Genomic DNA, 21,389 nt, shown 5'->3' on the forward strand with positions numbered 1-21,389 from the left:
TTATTCTCAAATTAATTTGCTCCTGGCCTGGTTTACTTTTATTCATTTCTATAGCCATTGCCTCACACCCAAATGAGCTTCCTCTTTCTATTGTTAGATAAATTTTCTCAAAAAATTTAAAAACTTTCTGCTTCCTCTTTATTCTGTTTTGTGGGTGAAGCATTTTATTCAGACTCTTTCCTCTGGGAGTCCTCTTGACTTACAAAGTTAAATGCTATTCCGTGGGTGGGAGACTCTGAGAAAGTTTTGACAGTTGTAGGAGGACAGTTCCTGAGATGACATTTATTGTCTGCCATTGGCGTATCTATGGATGTGCCTCTGGGTTTTGTATGTTACACTTAGTAACTTGTCATTAGTCATAATAATAATGATGATGATGATGAGATAAACACAACTTAAATGAAACCATGTATTGAGGTCTTACTATGTGCTAACTGCTTTATATAGATCACTCTATTTAATCCTCACCGCAGTCCTAAAGGGTGCATTTTATTAACCCTATTTGATATAGGAATTTCAAAGTTTAAGTAAGTTGCCCAAGACCATTCAACTGGTAAGCAGCATGGGCTGCCTGAGTCCTAATCTCTTACCCATTATTTCCATGCTTCTCAAACTCTGGTCCTCAGGCCAGCAGCATCAGCAGTACCAGGGAAATTGACGGAGATGCAAATTCTTGTGCTGCACCCAGACAGATCTGCTGAATTAGAAATTCAGGGAGTGGGGCCCAGCAAACCATGTTTTAACCAGCCCTTGGGGTAATTCTGATGGCGGCTGAACTAAGAGCATCAGCGGCCGCAAGCTATGCTTTATAGGCACACAGGTGTCACACCTGTAAGTAGGGAACTGGGAATGACTCCAGAAATTTTGGGTTGCCTGGCCAGGAGCTGGCTGGGACCTTTGGCTGCCCGTCTCTCACAGGGAGGTCTGAGACTCCCCTGGTTGCAGAGGCCCCCAAGATCTCCAGGAGCTGGGTGGTTGGCCTTTCTCTGAATTCCCCTAAATAGCTATCATCTGAGCTCAGACTGTCCACTCCTGAATCCTAAATGGTTATCATCAACCTCCAATTCCTGCCCCTCCCCAATGCAAAACCACTCTCACACTTACCTAGTGACAAGGGAGAGCAGTGAGTGTGAAGTTTGAAGGGCAGATTCCCCCTCTGGAGCTCAAAGCCGTCACGGTCTAGTTGTGTCCCAGCCAAAGCACGTGGCCTGACCCACGAACAGATGCCCTGTGCAGCTGCTGCCCTTCTGCCTGTGAATTCCAGCCTGCCTCCAGTGATCATGCTGGAACTGAAATACAGATTTGTGTTAGTTTCCTACGGTTCCTGTAATAAATGATCACAAACTTACTGGCTTAAACAGCACAGATTTATTATTTCATATTTCCATAGGTCAGAAGACCAACAGGGGGCTCACTGACCTAAAATCAAGGTACTTTTCTTCCTTTCTGTGGGTTCTAGATGAGGATCTATTTCCTTGCTTTTTCCATCTTTAAGTGACTGCCCACATTCCTTGGCTTGTGGCTCCTTTCTCCATCACGAAAAATCAATTATGTTGTCTCTCTCTGACCATTCTTCCTTGGTCAGCGTCGCCCTTGGACCACAGCCAGGAGGGGTCCTCCAGCTTTTAGGACCTATGTGATTAGATTGGGCCCATCCTGATAATTCAGCATAATCGCCTCATCTTAAGGACCATAACTTAATCACATCTGCAAAACTCCTTTTGCCACATGTTTTCAGACACTGAGATCAGGATGTAGGCAACTTTGGAGCTATTATTCTGTCTACCAGAGTCTTGTAGCACAGGGCAACATTCTCTTTTGGAGACTACAATTGCAAATTTTAAGAGATAGGAGCAAGAAGAGAAAATGAATTCACATATAATTTGTCACTTAGAGGAATATGCAAAGCCACATTTCTTTTATTCTAAGACCATTTACTGAAATCTAGACCCCTGCTTTGAAAACAGTTTTTTTTGTGGGGGAGGAAGGAAGCCTTACCACATTATAAGTATCCATAGCTCATAGGATACATCTAGAATTCAGGAACAACAGAGTGAAATGGAAATATGTCTCAGAATTAAAGTGACAGTATAATAATACCAACTAGTGTTTATTTCCCTTCTTACACCTTCATATTTGTTCTCAATAAAATATATTTAGGAAGTAGGCAAGGTAGGAGACTCAAGGCTCATAGAAGCTTAATAACTAAATCAAAAGTCTCCTATTTTCAGTACACATGCTGCTGAAGTGAGCTAAAGTCTCCTAAATACATGCCAGGACCCAAAGTCAAGCTTTGAGTCTGATGCCAGGACGCTCTCTACTATGTAAGGTATGTCTTCCCAGAGACACATTACTCCGTTAGTGACCTCCAAGCTTTGGGTCACAGACCCCTGAGGAATCGGTGATTACAGAGATTAGGAGTTCATTCTAGTGTTAAGCATTGGCTGATGCCCAAAATGATAATACACATCTGAACCTTTCAAACATACACAGGAGCTGATGTGACCGCACATGCAGTTCCCTTTGCTAACGTACTGCCTTCACAGCAGCCTCCTGACATTTCATGTTCCAAATAAGCAGATGCTAAAAGTAAAACTTCTATTGTATGAGCATCTGAAATATAAATATATGTTTATATCGTAGATACATATATATGTTTCCCCTTTACAATTGAGCTCTTTGTTTTGAGAAAGTTGGGAATCATTCTCCTCCTTCATTTTGACTTTCCATCTTTACAGCCAGGAGGGTCTGAGAGACGGATATAACAGCACCTCCATCCAGTACGACCCACTTTAATTCATTCAACAAATATTCGCTGCATATCGACTAGATGCCAAACACAATTTCCAGGCACTGAGGGGAGATAGCAGAGAAGGAAACAGCTGAAAAAGTCTTGCCCTTGTGGAACTGACATTACATAAAACATGTGAAATACTTGGACCATTGCTTAGTAGATGGGAATTGCTCAAGAATGATTAGTTTTTATGATTATTATAAATATCAACTTATGTAATATCTAAAATGAGCATTCCAAAGTGTTTTTTTTTTAATAGGACACATTCCTCTGTACAGTAGAGAGTAAAACTGAGAGATTCAAAGAGGTGGAAACATTTTGCCATGGGGCACCTTCGTTAGGCATTCGTTCCCATCATTGTGTGATGTAATCACCAGATTGGAAAGCCTGTTCACTGAGGCTTTTTAGTTTTGCTAGTTTGTGCTGTGGCCAACAAGAAAAATTCATACAGAGAGAAATTATCATTTTGTTTGTTTGATTTCCTTTTTCCTGTTCAAATAGATTGATGTTACTGCTCTCCCTCCTTTCCAGCTGAATGATGTTGGGCACTAGTGTTGAGGCCACGGACACCAGCACGCTCACGACCCTTCGTGGCTTCAACACTGGGGCACAGCCTCATCCAGCTTCCACTGTGCTGCTGCCACTTGAGGTGTCACTGTTTCCCGTTCAGCTGTCACCGAAAGGAAGCCTGGTTGTCCCAGCTTCTCCTTCTCACCCCTCAGTGCCCAGAGGGAGCCTACGGTTTCGCTGTACTTGTAGAGCACACTGTCATCCCTGGTCCAACCAGCTGTAATCAGGCATTCAGGCAAAAAAACAGTTAAAGCAAAGGTTGGTGGGCCCATACCCAGACTCAGGAGGTCTTGGGCTGGGGCCCAAGAAGTTACACTCCTTACGAGTTCCCAAATGCTGCTGATTTTGCTGCTGGGGACAGTTTGTAAATGACGGTTCTCATAAGCTAAGCCGCTAGTGGTACTCCTTCCTACCTGTGCTGGGAGGGGCATTGTCCTCTTAGTAATGCTGGGGGCAAGAAAAGCTCTGTGATGGACAACTCCAGTACAACCTGTAATTTCCCTTCTCCAAACTTACTATCCATTTATCCTCCCAACGTTCCCGGACAGTGGTGATTGGAGAAAATGAGGAGGAGAATCTAGAATGCACCAAATGAAGTTCAGAGCAAGTAAAAGATGCTTTATGCACCTTTGGGAAGAGAGAGGAAGGAATAACATTAGAAATCACAGTCCTGGTTCTCTTCTAGATCCTAACTTTCAGAGTGATGCCCACCCACCATGGAGATGGCCGTCTGCCAATTCAAATCCTAGTCTTTTCCAGAAACACCCTCACAGACAAACCCAGAAATAATGTTTAACTAGATATCTGGGCATTTCGTGGCCGAGTCAAGTTGACACAGGAAGTTAACCATCACAAGCACTAGACTGAGAGGCTTTCCTGCTCAATTCACCTCTCTGCCTCCTTCCTTTCACAGGTGTCAGATCAGTGCTACAGACTGGAGGCTTCAAGGCCTATTCCTTCGTATTCCGTCACCCCTTTAGTTTTCATAAGTGTTATTACCAATAAGTGTCTTGCATTTCTAGTTACATCTTGACATCTGTTTTTGGGAGGAACCACACTGACACAGTTGCTACTGGAGGTGGTCTGACAAAGCATGTGATAAGATGGATCACCCACTGCCTGGCTGGTAATGAGGATCCCCATCTTTTTTTTTCAATCAAGATAGAGTTGATGTACAATCTTATATATGTTATAGTGTACAATATAGTGATTCACAATTTTTAAAGGTCATAATACTCATTTGTAGTTATTATAAAATATTGGCTGTGTTGTTAGTATAAAATATATTATATTAATATAAAATATCCCCTGTGTTGTACAATATATCCTTGTAGCTTATTTATTTTATACGTAATAGTTTGTACCTTTTAATAGCCTACCCGAGTTTGCCCCGCTCATTCCCTCTCACCACTGGTAACTGTTTGTTTTCTGTATCTGTGAGTCTATTTCCTTTTAGTTATATTCACTAGTTTGTTTTAGTTTTTTACATTCCACATATAAGTGATATCATACAGTATTTGTCTTTCTCTGTCTGACTTATTTCACTTAGTGTAATTTCCTCCAAGTCCATCCATGTTGTTGCAAATGGCAAAATTTCACTCTTTTTCTGGCTGAGTAGTATTCAATTGTGTATATATAGATCACATCTTCTTTATCAATTTTTGATGGTAGCCATTCTGACAGGTGTAAAGTAATAACTCAATGTAATTTTAATTTGCATTTCTCTAATGATTAATGATGTTGAGTAGCTTTTCATGTGCCTGTTGGTTATCTGCATGTCTTCTTTGGGAAAATGTCTCTTCAGGTCTTTTGCCCATTTTTTAATCAGGGTGTTTGCTTTTTTGAGGTATGTGTCTGTTTTTGTGCCAGTACCATATTGTTTTGATTACTGAAGCTTTGTAGTAGAGTCTGGAGTCAGGGAGCCTAATTCTTCCAGCTCCATTCTTCTGAGAGGACCCCCATCTTGAGTGGTGTGTGGGGTACGGATAGTCCCTGGCACAAAGTGGCAGCCCAACTGCTAAAAATTTTACTGGTAGTGAGCTGAGGACATGTCCACGTGGAAAAGAATGTCTGAGCCAGTGTGCCGATTTGGGTATTTGAATGACGTAGAGGAATGTCCAAGGATCATAGGATTGACTAGTTATTACCAAGTGGCATTGACCCCCTACAGAGAAACACTGAGAAAGTAGGGCAGTTAACAAACAGTTAAAAGCTATGTGTGAGAGCCAGAGGGCCTCTTCGGTCGCCATGCAAGATCCAGCTGAGGGGCAGGCTGATGATGTAAGTATTAGAACCCAGAGCTCCAGAGATGTTTGGATGCTCAGTCCAGGCAGGGCTTTCTATGCTAAAGTCAGGGGTCATATTGGAAAAACCTGGGACCTAAAACATGTGGTAGGGACATCTAGGTGGAGGCCCCTGAGAAATGCGACTCTGCAGACTTTCCCAGAGCCCCCAGAGCCAGCAGAGGTGGCCTCATAAAGGAGAAGAGAGATTTTACTCTAAAGGAGACACAAGAATTAACTAGCATGGTGGAGAAATTAGGATCCTTTAGGCATTGTTGATGGGAGTGTAAACTGGTAGAGTCAGTTTGGAAACAATTTGGCAGCTCTCTCAATAGGTTAGACACAGAGTTACCATGTGACCAAACAATCCCACTCCTAGGATATACCCAAGAGAAAAGAAACATATGTCCACACAAAACTTGTACACAGATATTCGTACGCTGTTCATAGCAGCATTACTCATAACAGTTGAAAAGTGGAAACAATCCAAATGTCCATCAACTGATGAATGGATAAATAAATTTGGTTTTTAGGCCATAAAAAGGAAAGAAGTGTGCGGGTTCATGTTACAACATGGATGAATCTTAGAACTATTATTCCAAGTGAAAGAAGCAGGCATAAAAAGTCATATATTTTATGATTTCATTTATAAGAAATGCCCAGAATAGGCTAAGTCTACAGAGACAGAAGGCAAATAGGGTGTTATCTAGGGCTGTGTTGAGCGGGTAGGGGAATGCAGAGCGACTGTTAATGAGGTTTGGAGTTTCTTTGGAGGCGGGGGATAAAAATGTTCCAAAATTAGATAGTGGTGATGGTTGTACAATAATGGAAGTATATGAAAAAACCACTGGATTACATACACTAAAAGGGTAAATTGTATGGCGTGTGAACTATATCACAATAAAGCTGTTTTTAAAGGAATTAACTAGCACATACTAACAAGAGCCAGGGGAGTAACCCAGGACCTGAACTGTGTGGATATTTGGTTAAGGGCCTGAAATAGAAAAATGGATAGGTAATAATGCATTGATGCTGGACTTGGGATTTCATAACTTGGCAAGGACGCCAAGGAAAGGGGCAGACACTACTAAGATCTAAGTGGATCTTAAAAGCTAGGAGAGAGCAGAGGATCACTCTGAATGAAGGTGAAATGCATGGGTTGCTGAGGCAGGTGCAGGAAAGGACTCAATAGTTCAGGGAAGTAGCAATGCTGTTTGGATTTATTCTGGGAGGACAGAACACCCACTGAGGGCTATATTCCCTGGGAGGACCCACAGGGTGTGCTATTAGCCAAGGTCATCATACTGCACTGAGCAGAGGGATGCCAGCCTCACTCAGCAGTTTAACAGAGGCTCGCCTGTGCAGGTCAGGGCTGACTAGAAGGGGCAGTCCCAGAGCTGGAGCTTGCTAATAGTAATGGAGATGACAGGGGCCTGGAGCAACATAAGCCAGCTGCCGGCCCTTACCACAGGCAGCCGAGGGCTACAATTAGTGTGAGAGCAGGTGAGGTAGGAGGGGCAGCCAAGGAGCCTTCACAAGCAGCTACAAGGCTTGTGTAGACGGTGAAATAGATGGGTAACCAACAAGGGTGCTGCTTAGCGTTGACAATTAGGAGGCTAAGGGTGGTCTGCCCATTAAAAGGAGTGACTACAGGCATTGTCAAGTTCAGCCAATACAGCCCCCACCTCAACTGCTGTGCCAGATGTGGCGTTGTTGCCAGAGCAGATTCCTAAGGTTTCAGGTACATAATATGTTGCCATGGATTTGGCAAATGAATTTGTCCCCATCCCAATCAAGAAAAAAAAATCAGAAAGTTTTCACATTAAAATGGAATGGGTAGTCTCTTGCCTTTTGACACTGTCTATGGAGTATCCCTCTGAATAAATTTACCTTCCCTTAAAGAAAAAAATGAAATGGGTAAAATATTACTTTACAGCAACAGCCAAATCCCACTCACAGCTGCCACAGTCTGTTTTCCTATGGCCCTTAAATTAAGAATGGTTTTTACATTTTTAAAGATTTGTAAAATAACAATGACAAAATCAGAGAAGAATATGCAACAGAGATCCTATGTGTCCCACAAAGTCTAAAATATTTGTTATCTGGCCCTTCATAGAACAAGTTTGCTACCCACCCTCCACCCCTACTTAATGGTTTTGCCCCAGGGCTATGTTAATGCTCCAGCCTTCCATCATAATACAGTTTGAAGAAAGCTGAACAAAACTATCTGGACACCTCACAGAGTATTATAATGCTCTACTATATTGATGACACTGTGTTAATCAGATAAGATGAGCAAGTTAGGGGTCTAACATCCTGGAGGCCTTTGTAAGAAAAACTGCAGAAGTGGGAGAGAAACTCATGAAGATTCGGGCTTTTAACTCTAGTTCCTAGCACAGGCCTTCTCACCTAGGGATTTCTTCATCAATTTTTTCCCACTTCCTCACTGATTAGTGACCAATAAGAAATTATTTAATAGATTGAGAGAGAAGGTCAATATGCCCCGGACAATCAGCAAAGTTTCCATCTGTGATAATGATCGTTAATAATAGCAAACTTTTGTTTTTGAAGTATTGTGAAATGCTAAGCCTTTTACATCTTTATCTCACTTAATCCTCATAAAATCTGTAGGAAGGTGCTATTATTATGCCCATTTCACATATGAAGACATAGTGGCTCAGAAAGGCAAAGTTTTTGCCTAGGTTACACCTCTTGTAAGTGGCCAGCTCTTTCTGAGTCTAAAATCTGTATTATTTTCTCAACAATTTGTTTCCTTTTAAGAGAAAGAGGTCATGATTACTGCCATTAATTTTTCCACTAACTAAATAAATATTCACTAGGTGTTTATTAAATGCCAGCTCTTGGTCTAATTTTGCTGATACAGTTGGGGACAAACATGCAGGATCCTTGCCTTCATGGAGTTTATTGCCTAATCGTGTAGCAGGACCATGAATCAAAGCAGATCAGGTCTCAGAAGGGCAGCAGACACAGCCTAGGTGGAGACTGAACTTTGGCAAAGAGACTGACAAAGATTATCTTTGACCTAAAGCCTAGAATCTATATTTGTGCACAGTAAATACATAAAACCCTGGCTAAAGCTTTGACAGTTTAGCCTCATCACTTGTAGAACAGGTATAGTAGTAGTAGGTTTCTTGCCAAGTGGTTGTGATTTCAAATAAGAAAATGTGTAAAAGTGCCTGGCAAACTGTAAAATAGTCAACATGGAGGAAAAGACTTAAAAAAATTTCACCTGTTTTTTTGAAAATTGAGATAGACTTGACATATGTTAGTTTCAGGTGTACAACATAATGATTCCATATTTGAATGGATTGCAAAATGATCGCCTCAGGACTTTCCTTTATATTGAAAAAAATTCAAACATAAACTCAAGCAGCGAGAATAGTACAATAAACATTCAACAACCCATGAACCAGCTTTAACAATGACCAACTCATGGCCAATTGTGCTTCACCTCTAGCAATACCCTAATCACCATATTTTGGGAAGCAACTCTATGACAGTTTATCTTATCTTTTTTTAATCTATCTATCTACCTATCTATCTAAGTATTTATCTACCTATCTATAAATACGTATATCTCAAAGGATGGGATTCTTTTAAAAGACCTAACCACAAAAACCATTATCACTTCCTAAAAAACTAAAAACAAAACTGACAGTAATTCTTAATTTTATCAAATATCACAATTTGATTTGGTGGCCATTTTTCCCTGATTAGCCCTAAAAAATCTGACATTAGTAGGTTCGAATCAGTATTTAGATAAGGTTCATATACACTGCAATTGGCTGTACAATTTTTAATCTGTAAGTCCCCCCTACTTTGTTGTTTTGCTTTTTTTTCCCCTGAAGAAATTGGGCCCTATAAAACAGTGGTTCTCAAACGTTAGTGTGCATCAGTATGCTTTAGAATCATCTGGAGAACTTGTTAAAAGCACAGATTTCTATGTTTTGTCTGGAGAGATTCTGCTTGAGTACTGCATTTCTAACAAGTTCCCAGGAGATGCTGATGCTGCTGGTTTGGGAGAACACTTTGGGAGACACTGCTGCACATTTCCCACAGTCTGGATTTCTCTGTGTCCCTTGGTGATGTACCCTTCAACACGTTCAAATTCCATTTTCCTGTTAAGGTAAGCTTATTGAATTGTCTACATTACAGCATAATGGTGTAAAATTCAGGGTTTGAAGGGATGTGTTAGAGACCCAGCGTGGCTGGGTTTAAATCTCTCTTTTTGATATTTCTTTGCCATGTGACCTTGGGCAGATCACTTAGTTGTTTTGTGAGTCCAATATTCAGGGTCCTTGTGAGGATTAAATTTCAAAAAGTGAAGTGCTTACCTAGCATACGGCCTGGCACGTAGCAAATGCTCAGTAAACTTGATTATAATTTTTTCAACCGAGAAATAATAGCGGGGCGCGTGGTCTGCAGAAGGCCATGGCTTTTTGGGTTTTGTTGTGTTTTTCTGTCAGAAGAACCAAGGAGAAGGGCTCTAAACGAGACGTTCCTGAAGAGAGGCGGAGAGAGGGCAACTCTGAAGGCCATTTTTTAAGTCAGCCTGGAGTTTGGCCCCTTTAAGGAGGGCGGGGCCACGTGACCCGTAGGGTCACATGGCTCGCGGGACAACATGGCTGCGCCCGCGCTAGGGCCGGCTCGAGGGCGCTGCCTCGGGCTCGGGCTCGGGCTCGTCCTCTTGCTGCCGCTGCTCCTGCTGCTGGGCGGGGCGGCGACGGGCGAAGAGGACGGGGCCGGGGCGGGCGCCGCATCCCTCGCGGGCTCGTGCGGTTGCGGCGCTCCCCAGCGGCCCGGGGCCCATGGCAGCTCGGCGGCCGCGCACCGATACTCGCGGGAGGCAAACGCCCCGGGCCCGGTCCCGGGAGAGCAGCGGTTCCCGCCCACCAAGGTGCTCTCTCGATTCCCTGAGGACGGTGGGGGTCGTCGGATTCTGGGACTGGGTTGGGGCGGGTAAAGCAAAGGGTTGGCAGAAAGGCAAGTGAAGATTATAATCCCACACCAAATCGCGCACTTGCTGACTCAGTTTCTTGAGGAGTTCCTCTTCACACCTCGCTCTCCAATACGGTTGGAGTTCCGGGCTTTGCGTAATTCTGAGGATTAGGGAGTTTGGTTTGAGGACAGTTGTCTGTCCTTTTCTTACCTCTTATCTACTACTTACGCCTCCTTCCACCCTATTTTCTCGTTTAGGTTCTTAGAATTTTAAGTTAGGTAAATGTGGGTTTAAATCCTGGGTTCCTCTCGTTAACTGTGAATGAATCAGGGCCCTGAGTTTAGCGTCTCTAACATTGTTGTATACTTACCAGTAGTCTCTTACAGTAGACTCTGCTTCCTGGGGGCAAGAACTTGTACTTACCCTGCTATCCCTAGCACTTTAGCACATGGGAAGGACTAAGTAACTAGTAGTTACTTTACCACTATTATTTATCTATCCCCTGCACAGTGCCTAGGTGTGTTATGTGCTAGCATATATAAATAATAATAGTAATGATAACTATTACTTAGCTCTTACTGTCTTACAGGTACTTTGCACTGTTAGGGTTGTGGAAACAACTTAGGTTTTCTGACTCCTAAAGAAGTGTTCCTTCTTGTATACTAGTACACTCGCTTTTGTACTTTTTCCATCCCACTTTTTCTCATGTGGGTTAATTCTGACTAATTCTCAGGACTTATGTGAGAGGTAACATCCTCCCAGAGGCCTCTTCCCTTCCTTCCCCTTCACTATTTCCAAATACTGCCACAGTGGTCCCTGTTTACTGTCACATAACGTTTACTAAAGATAACGTGTATGCTGGTGTCTCTCCCCAAGTAGATTGTGAGAGTGATGGAAGTCAGAACCGTGCGTTTGTGTCTCAGGTATAGAGTGTTAGGAGGTTGGTGGCTGGGCTTCTCGTTGTTTCCCCATCCTGTATAATGATTGGCCTTTAAAATTTTTCCTTTTGCTCCTCAGAGGATGCCCTGCATTATTAGTGTTTATCTTTTGTGTGGTTTGGAGCCCTGGTTACAGCTGTAATGTGTGTCAGCCTTACTTGATTTTAATTTCTAACTTGAATGGTAATTGATAATCAATTTCTTCTTCCTCCTGCAGAGAAAGCCCTCTGTTTTTCTGCTTTGTGACTAAGAGGGTAGCTGTCTTACTTGTATGTACACTGGTCTGTGTCAAAATTTTGCCTAGAATCTTCTGGCCAGTACCAAATAGTCCTCCATTTTAAATGCTCCAGCATCCTGTTGATTCCAGAATGGGATATAGGTGCCAGTGTCTTTTGAATTACATTTATAAAATAAACATTTTTTCACTCCTTTAGAGTCGTTTCATGTCCAGACTGGGTATTGTATGGGTCATTTTTGGCCAGTGTATGCATTCACCATTCATTCATTCATTCATTCATTTATATTTTGTATAAGTGCATTTATTTTATGCTCATCTTCGCTTGCATTCAGTTTCCGTAATATTTGGTGGCATCCCAAGTTATTAGTAAACTAGCAATTGCTGAGAACACAGCTCCCAAGCCTTCAACGACTCTTACACTTCTTGTTTGAACTTGAAGTAGATTTCTTATCAAAAGACTTCATAGGAGGCAGTTCTTTATCTCTCTGTTTTCCTTGGTTTCAAATATTTTCATTTATGTGCAGATGGGTGTGGTCTAATTCTGACACTTAGCCATTTATTCTAAATTCAGGAAGTCTAACATGGGAGAAATACATGGTCATAGTGATAACCCTTTTTTCCCTTAATTTTCCTTTTTTTTTTAAAAAAGAGGCACTGGCCCACCATGCAATCAAAAATCCACATATAACTTTACAGTTGGCCCTCCATATCTGCGGTTCCACATTTTAGGATTCAACAAACTGCAGATCATATACTACTGTAATATCCATCCATTGAAAAAAATCTGCCTGTAAGTGGACCCTTGCATTTCAAACCCCTGTTATTCAAGAGTCAGCTGTAATTTGCATTAGGATTCACTCTTGGTGTTGAATGTTTTATGGATTTGGATGAGTGTATAATGACATATATCCAACATTATAATATCATACAGAATATTTTCATTTCCTTAAAACTTCTCTGCTCTGCCTGTATTCATCCTCCTCCCCATCAGCAACCACTAATCTTTTTACTGTCTCCATAAGTTTCACCTTTTCCTTTTGCCATATATTTGGAATAGTTGGGATCCTATAGTATGTAGCCATTTCAGATTGGCTTCTTTCCCTTAGTAATTTGCATTTAAGGTTCCTCCATGTCTTTTCATAGCTTGATACCTCATTTCTTTTTAGTACTGAATAACAGTCCATTGTTTGAATGTACCGTAGTTTATTTATCCCTTTGCCTACTGATGATGCCATCTTGCTTGCTTCTGAGTTTTGGCAATTATGAATAAATCTGCTATAGACATCTGTGTGCAGGTTTTTTTTTGTGTGTGGACATAAGTATTCAACTCCTTTGGGTACAGACCAAGGGACATGATTATTGGATCATTTGGCAAGAGTATGCTTCGTTTTGTAGGAGACTGCCAAACTGTCTTCTGAAGTGGCTGCACCATTGTGCATTCCTCTTAGCCGTGTAAGAGAGTTCCCATTGCTCCACGCCCTTGTCAACATTTGGTGGTGTCAGTGGTTCAGATTTTGGTCATTCTAAAGTGTGTAATGGTATCTTGTCACTTTAATTTCCATTTTGTGGTTGACATGCTGAGCATCTTTGCCACCTGTATATCTTCTTTGATGAGGTGTCTGGTAAGGTCTCTGGCCCATTCTTTAATTGTTGTTTGTTTTCTTGTTGAGATTTAAGAGTTGTTTATTTTGGATAACATTCCTTTATCAGACATCGTCAGCAAATCTTTTCTTCTAGTCTGTGGCTTGTCTCCTCAATCTCTTGACATCGTCTTTTGAAGAGTGGTCTGTGTCTAGATTCTTTTTTTTTTCCTCTGGCATGTGGACGTCCAGTTGTAACAGCATTTGTTGAAGAGACTATCTTTGCTCCATTGTATTACATTTGATCCTTTGTCAAAGATCATGTGATTGTATTTATGGAAGTCTGTTTCTGGGTTATTTGTTCTTTTATTACTCTATTTGTGTGCTTGTACCAATACACAGTGTCTTGATTAGTGTAGTTTTATAGTTAGTCTTGAAGTTGCATAATGTCTTTCCTTCAACTTTGTTTTTCTCCTCAATATTGTGTCAGTTCTTCTGGGTCTTTTGCCTCTTCATATAAACTTTAGAATCATTTTGTTGATATTGATAAAAATAATTTACTGGGACTTTGATTAATGTTGTATTGCATCTTTTTTCCCCCCCTGTGTTTTCTGTCCTGTGTCCTGGGCATACAGGAAAAAAAAAATCCTATGCCTGCTCTCAAGGCATTGACTTATTGGTAGGTGCCTCTCTTAATGCGGGCATGCGCGCACGCACACACGCATGCACAATCATAATTACATGTAAGCATCATTTTTCTGTAGTGACTGTCCTATAGGAGGAGTATGTACAGAGCACTTAGAGAGGAAGAAAAGATTCATTCTTCCTGGACAAGTCAGAAAGTGCTCAGAGGGGAGGTCACATGTGGCTTGGCCTTGGAGGAGACGTTTTCAGGAGTTGGGGACAGGCAGATTGAAGGACATTGCAAGAAGGAGAATAGCACGGATACAGACAAAGCATTGTGCAAGTATGTGGTGCGTTCTGGAAAGTATAAGGAGTTTAAGGTTCCTGGGGGTGACATTTTCACACTTTTTATGTAACAAGTTTTAGGTAGGGGTCTTTTTAAAAAATATTTTTATTAACAAGTCCTTGGCAAGATCAGGGACAGAAAGAAATAAATACTGGGCTTTACCCTCAAGGAATTTACAGTTTCACTGGAAGGTTATGGCGGTAAGAATTGTCTGGGAAACAATATAGATATTTTGAAGTTTTACTTAAGTTCTCTCTGGTTAAAAAAGATGTACTTCTCAATGAGAAAATGATCCTAGCAATGTTCTGCATGTTTTATTATTTTATAACAAGGTAGAAAAATATTTTAATCTCTGTGTACCTTTTAAAAGTTATTTGAAAAAGCATTTAGAATCCTGGTATAACATTGTACCTGGTGTCTCTGTCTGTATGGATAAAGTCAGACAATTTCCTGTCTGAGGATGTTTTGATCCGATAATGCTTCCCCAGGTGTCAAAGCACGACTGAATGCCGTCTCTTCTATGACACGTTTCTTCCAAGAAGAAGTGGTGTTCCTGTCCTCTAAATTCGCCTAGTTTTTTGTTATTATCTGATGGAAACTTGTAGATTTTCTTTAAAGCAGTGTTATTTGTGTGATTGTCTGATACCTCTTTCTACATGGGAAGCATTTTTTTAGACTCATTTTAATCTCTGTGTCCTCCAAGTGCTTTACACCTTTAGATACTGTGTAGCAATTTCTGGAACGGCCTGTGTAGCAATTTCTGGAACGGCCTGTTACCTTTTTCTGCTGGGTATAGTATTGAGAAACTGCCATGGGAATAAAGGGTATCAGATACCTTTTTAAAGAAACCTTTGGGAAATATTCTTTTTGTTGTATCTCATCCTCCTGAGAATCCTTTGAGACATGACACCCCACTTTACAGATGTGACAACCGAGGCTTAATGGAATCATAAATCCCAGGGCATGAAGGAACTTGAATGCCATTGCACCTCTGTCTTTAGGTCCCCATAGGCAGTGGAGTGAGAAGGGGTGAGGGAGGTCAGCCCTGCAGAGATGGGTAAGGCAGCAGCGTGTGGACTGATCCCGGGAGCTTGCTCTCGTGTTATTCACCCAGCTTTCTTCTGGGCCTTTAGGCTTCTGGCTTAAGGAGATACAAAAGTGGGGGAGGGGACATTTATGGCTCTCATAGCTGGAAAGTTCAGGAGGAGATACAGCCTCAGACACAGCTGGCTCCAGGCCTCAGACGCCATCTCCAGATCTCTTTTTGGCTAGCCCTTGGTTCTTCTTTCTTTTATGTTGGCTCCGTTTCAGGTACTGTCCCTTCTCTTACTGATAAAAGAGCTGGAAGAGAAAGAGAATTTCTCTTTCCTCATGGCTCCGGCAGAAGTTCTGAGGTGAACTTTGACTGGGTCGTGGGCGCTCATACATCTCTGCAGTGAGAGGAGTGCCGTACCTGGCCCGACCTGAGTCCCGGGGTGGAGAAGGGGGCGGAGTCACTTAGCTCCGCTTGGGTCACATATGCTTAGAGAGCTGAAGCAGTGGTCTTCAAAGGGATGTCAGGTGCTCTTACAAGAACAAGGGGGAATGGCTGCCAGGCGGGCAAAAGTTATCGCTGCCCACTGCCCCCGTCTGCGGTGTGCAGCCCAGGTGTGGTTCTGGTGATGGTAGAGTCACCTTGACATCGTCTGTGCTTTTGGCTTGAGTGGTCGCGGAGCAGCTGTGGCGTGTCAGAGGGGCTTCGAGCTTGCTTCCAAGGAGGAATGGATTGTTTGAATCTGGACCTTCAGTGAAGGCGTGATTAAAATGGTTCGTTTTATTTGGCTGAGGGTCCTGTGGAGTGAGAGACCTGATGCTCTGGATTTCACTCAAACGACATCTTAGGTTTGAGGGACAGAGACTCTGTCACTTTATTAGTGTAAATTGGGACGTTACGGCCCACTCAGAGCCGTGCAGGCTATTTTTACCTGTAGCCTCCAGAATGGAAACTTGGTTTATTCAGGGCTGGCTATCTCTGATGGCTAATGAAAGAAGAAGGAAAAAAAAAAAAACCCCAAAAACGAAAAAACAAAACCAGGCCAGGAGTCCACAGTGGAAGTTGTGATTGTATTGGCGTCGTTGGTACCACCTTGAGGGAGAGTGGGATGGAAAAATGAGATAATTGTAAAACTTCATGAGGTACACTGGGCACAGCTTCCTGGTGGGCCTTGTGTTTAGGGTGAGAGACAATCAGCTGTTCTCAGAAAAGGACTTACTTGTCTGCAGCTGGGAAGCTTTTTTTTCTTTAAATCCTTTATGAAAACTGAAACCTTTTATTAGATCATTTTAATAATCATTTTAAGACTACACTCGAAGCTTTCTTCTGAAGGCTTCTGTTTTTCTCCTTCTTTGCAGAGCTGCTTAAAATTCTGACTTCTCTTCCAAGGACGGAGGACTCTTGTGTCCCAGACACTTGGAGAATAATGAGAATAATGCGGGAACCTGGTTCAGTCCTCGAGCAGAGTCTGATAAACAGGCTTCATTATGCGGCAGACATGCTGTCCATGTCTGGGACTGTGTTATAAAAGAAACAGAACTTTTATAATTATTATTAGGAATAATTCAGATGATAAATTTTTCAGCATATTTGTGCTATCACTTGTTCAGTCAGTAAAATTTCTTTCTTCCTCTTTCTTTCTTTCTGTTTCTTTTTCTTTCTTTCTCCCTTTCTTTCTTTCTTTCCTTCTTTCTTTCTTTCTTCCTTCCTTCCTGCCTCTCTCCCTCCCTCCCTCCCTTCCTTCTTCTTTTTTTTTTTTTTTTTCTTTTTCAGTGTCTGCCGTGAACTAAGCACCAGGCTGGGAGCTGGGGATAGAGAAGTGAAAACTTTACTTCTGGTCTGCAAGGAGCCTGGGATCTAGGGAAGGTGAAAACACATCATTAAAGTACATACTGTGTGTCAGTTGTCAGGATAGAGAAAGGTGTTTATCAGAGGAACCCAGGTGAGGGGCCTGAGACCCAGCAGTGGAGGGAAACCCAGGCAGGAAAGGCCTTGTGTAGGAGGCCATCCTTGAACACTGCTGTTACTCACAGAGAGACCAAGTGCAGGTGGAGTCCAGGGTGAGAGAGGTGGTGAGGGGTTTTATTTTACCCTGAAAGGTGATTCCCCGAAGAATTTAATCAGAAAAGTGGTATAATCAGACTGATACTTCATTTTATTGTTTGTTCTTTTTTTTTTAATAGAGTACGCTACCTGGTTTTAAATTTTAAGAAAATGATATTGAAGAGTATATAGTGGAAAATTTTCCACTTACATAATAACCTTCCCCTCAGCCAACCACTGCATGAGTTTCTTGAACATCTTCCCAGAGCTGTGTTCTGCAAATGTAAGCAAAGAGAGAGAGAGAGAGAGAGAATAAAAAGTGAATCTATATTCACCCCACATGTCCTTTTTACACAAATGAGAACATTCCACGCTTTCTGGGGTGCACCTTGCTTTTTTCACTTACCTCTTTATCTTAGCAAGATCCCTCCATATCGATATATTAAAAGTGTCCTATTTTTTTCCTCTTGTTTTCCTTCTTTTTCTTTCCTTATGACTGCTTAATCTTCTGTTTTATGGATTGCCTACAATTTACTTAATCAGTTCAATATTGAGAACCATTTAGGTTGTTTCCAATCTTTTTCTGTTGCAAACAGAGCTTTAATAAATTATGTTGGATACAGAAGACAGATTTATTTAAGAGAGTTCAGTAGGGGCTTAAATATTTGTTGTGTGAATGACTGGGTGGGAAGTTGATGGCTTAGAGAGGAGGCAGGAGGACTGAAAGGATGAGACTGGAGGCAGGAGACAGTTGTGAGTGAGGCCACAGCCTTTACCCAGGAATAGAAAAGGTGGGGGAGATTAGAGGGTTTAGGAGATCCAGTGAAACTTGGTAATCCCTGTAATGTTGGGATTAGGGACGGGAGTGGTCAAGGATGACTTCTTAGAATAATAATAATGCATTGAACAATAAGACATTTATTACTGATGACATTGATGAAAACAGCTCCATTTTCATTGGGAAATACATGCACAGAATTGAAGGCAACCGCCAGCAACAATAGTGGAAATAGAAAGTACGAATCAAGGATTGTTGATGGCTACTTTCCATTACTTCTGATCTTGTTCTTCTAACTCTTCTGCTCTTACTGCTAAAGCACATTCTCTCTTTAATTCTAAGTATTTCTCTTTGATGTCTTTTTTCCCTTCCTCAAGTTGAACCTTTTGCTTTTATAGATCAGAGTTTTGACAATTCCTAGGCTGCTTGGAAGTCAGTGAATTGATTTTTTCATTAAAATGATTAGAAAGTAAGACATTGTGTCTACAGAGTGTATTTCTGATAGATGGTAATGATTGTGTTCCTATTAAAAAATTGAGATATAAATGACATATCATAAAATTCACCCCTTTAAAGTGTACAGTTCAGTGTTGTTTTTTTTTTTTCAGTACAGCCTCAAGGTTTCACAACCATCATCACTATATAATTCCAGAACATTTCATCACCCCCAAAAGAAAACTTATAACTGTCAGCAGTCATTCCCGATTCCCACCTCCCTGTAGCCTCTGGCAATCACTAATCTCCTTCCTGTCTTCCAGTTCACCTGTTCTGAACATTTCATATAAATGGAATCATGTAATATGTGGCCTTCTGTGAGCGGATTCCTTCATTTAGCGTGATGTTCTCCATGATGTAGCGTGTATTGGACCTTCCTTTCTATGGCTGAGTTCTGTTTTACAGATATATGACATCTTGTTTATCTGTTCATCACTTGAGGGACATTTGGGTTGTTTCCACTTTTTGGCTATTATGAGTAATGCTGCTGTGAACTTTCCTGTGTAAGTTTTTTATGGACATATGTCTTCATTTATCTTGTGTATAATCCTAGGAGTGGAATTGAAGGATCATATGGTAATTCTTTATATAGCTTTTTGAAGAACCGACAGATTGTTTTCTAAAGCAACTGCATTACTTTACATTTCTTCCAGTGATGTATGAGGGGTTCCAGTTTCCCTGCATCCTTGTCAACACTTGTTAACTGTTCATCTTTTTGGTGATGACTGTGCTAGTGGGTGTGAAATGGAGTCTCATGGTAGTTCTGATTTGCATTTCCCCAGTGACTCTGGATGCTGAGTGTGGTCCTGCATTTATTAACTGAAAAATTTTGGTGTGGTCCTCAGATCTTGGTTCAGTGCCGGGAAAACAGATGTGAACAAAGCAGGCTCTGTTGCTGCCCTCTGAGAGTTTAGAGTTTACATGAAGCAGTAGATAGGATTGAAAAGGGATTGCAGTTAGAGTTTTAATAGGGTATTAAACAAGGACAAGTCATGGTCCTTCAGTAAACTTTTTAGATTTTCCATTTCAGTGATTTAAGTCGTTTCCATTATCATTGGGAACCCACATTTACTCAGTAGGTTTTTAAAGATAAACTGTATATGGTACTTTTTTATTTGCTTTACAAAGTAATTCAAAAAGAAAAAAGAACATAAAGGAAACAATATACACAAATGCATAAAGAAGTGGAATATCTCCCTGCCTCTTCATTCCTGCCATTAGCAATGTGATGACTGTTGCTCCGGGTCTATTTCCATGGCATGTGTAGGTGTGTATTATGTAGAGTTTTGTCTAAAGGAATGAGTATCCTAAAGAATTTTCACTTCTTTTTGTGACGAGTCATTCATTGGTGTACGGAGGGATTTCACTCATGTCAGGGTGATTTTTGTGGTGGGGGTCCACCAGCTGTTGGGTGCTGACTGGCGGCAGCCGGCACTGCACGCAGTTTCCCTTGGGCTGTGATGGCATGACTTCCCGTGTTTCCCCTTTTGCTGCAGATGGTCCCCATCCCTGCCGGAGTGTTCACAATGGGCACAGACGATCCTCAGATAAAGCAGGATGGGGAAGCACCTGCGAGGAGAGTTGCTATTGATGCCTTTTACATGGATGCCTATGAAGTCAGTAATGCTGAATTTGAGAAGTTTGTGAACTCAACTGGCTATTTGACAGAGGTAATGGGGTTGGGATGGGGAGGAAGGACTTCATCAGTTGACTACTTCTTTTTTTTTTTCTAACTATGTGCCCAACACTGTGCTAAGTGCTTTGTATATATTTCGTCTAATTTGTGTTATCATGGCAATCTAGTGAGGCAGGTTATTTTTTAGGTCGCAAACTGGGGATAAGCAAAGTGATTTGGCCTGAGGCCCACTGCTAGTTAGTGGTGGAGCTGAGATTCAAGCCTGGCCAGGGTGACCCCAGAACCTGTCTTCGTAGCCATCATGCTATAGCGTGTGAGTGCTTTAATCTGCCAAAGAGGGCCTGTGGCCACTCAGGCTTTTTGAGAGAATAACATGTAAAGTAAGGCCATTTTTCCCTCTCAAAAATTTGCAGTTTGGTTGTTCCAAAAGCATTACGTAATTCATAAATGATGGATGCTGAAGTACAGCTTTTCATTTTTGTGGTTTTATTCCAGTGCCTGACGACTCATTGGCTTTCCTTTGGCAATTCCAGGCTTTATCCTGTGGTCACTGAATCACAAAGCAAGCTTCTGAAAGTGGATGTTTGTCCTAAATGGGAATAGAAAGAGAGAGGCTTTCTAGTTTATGAAAGTTTCTGTAAGTGTCTAAAATATCCTTATGTAGGTTTTCCACATTTTTCTCTTACCAAAGGACTCTACCCTTGCCTTCAGTTTGTAGAGTCCCTGTCCTTTTTTTTTTTTTTTTCCCCAGGCCAGAACATCTTTTTATTAGGAAAAAAAAATCAGATGAATACTGAAAGCAAACAACATCCAAATTTGGCTCTGAATTTCTTTGGAATTTCCTAAAATACACAGAATGGTTGTCTCTTTGTACCTCTTTGTGGAGAGAGGTTGCTGTTCTTTTTGTCCCATAAAGATGCTCAAAGATCAGATTCCTCAGTAGCCTGCTGAGGTTAGAAGACGGCTTTCAGGGCAAGAGGCTTCCCTGAGACTAGGGCTCTCCCTTGGGATTAGGTAGAACAAGCAGAACTTAGGGCATCTAGGAACACGGATGGGGAAAGACTGCACCTCA

At 41.6% G+C, this 21,389-nt stretch overlaps 1 protein-coding gene across 2 annotated transcripts in view; it reads left to right on the top strand.

Annotated features, from left to right (window-relative positions):
* Window positions 1–10,269: 10,269 nt before the first annotated feature.
* Window positions 10,270–21,389, top strand: part of SUMF1 (sulfatase modifying factor 1) — a 77,597-nt gene continuing 66,477 nt past the window's right edge. The window contains exons 1-2 of one of the 2 annotated variants that reach the window (XM_010984992.3): window positions 10,270–10,564; window positions 20,178–20,351. In XM_010984992.3, coding sequence (XP_010983294.2) covers window positions 10,289–10,564; window positions 20,178–20,351 — 450 coding nt within the window. In that variant the 5' untranslated portion in view covers window positions 10,270–10,288. The remainder of the gene's footprint in view (window positions 10,565–20,177; window positions 20,352–21,389) is intronic. The other variant, XM_031470767.2, reaches the window with a different exon arrangement.

The sequence above is a fragment of the Camelus dromedarius genome, chromosome 17, assembly GCF_036321535.1.
Source record: "Camelus dromedarius isolate mCamDro1 chromosome 17, mCamDro1.pat, whole genome shotgun sequence".
NCBI lineage: Eukaryota > Metazoa > Chordata > Mammalia > Artiodactyla > Camelidae > Camelus > Camelus dromedarius.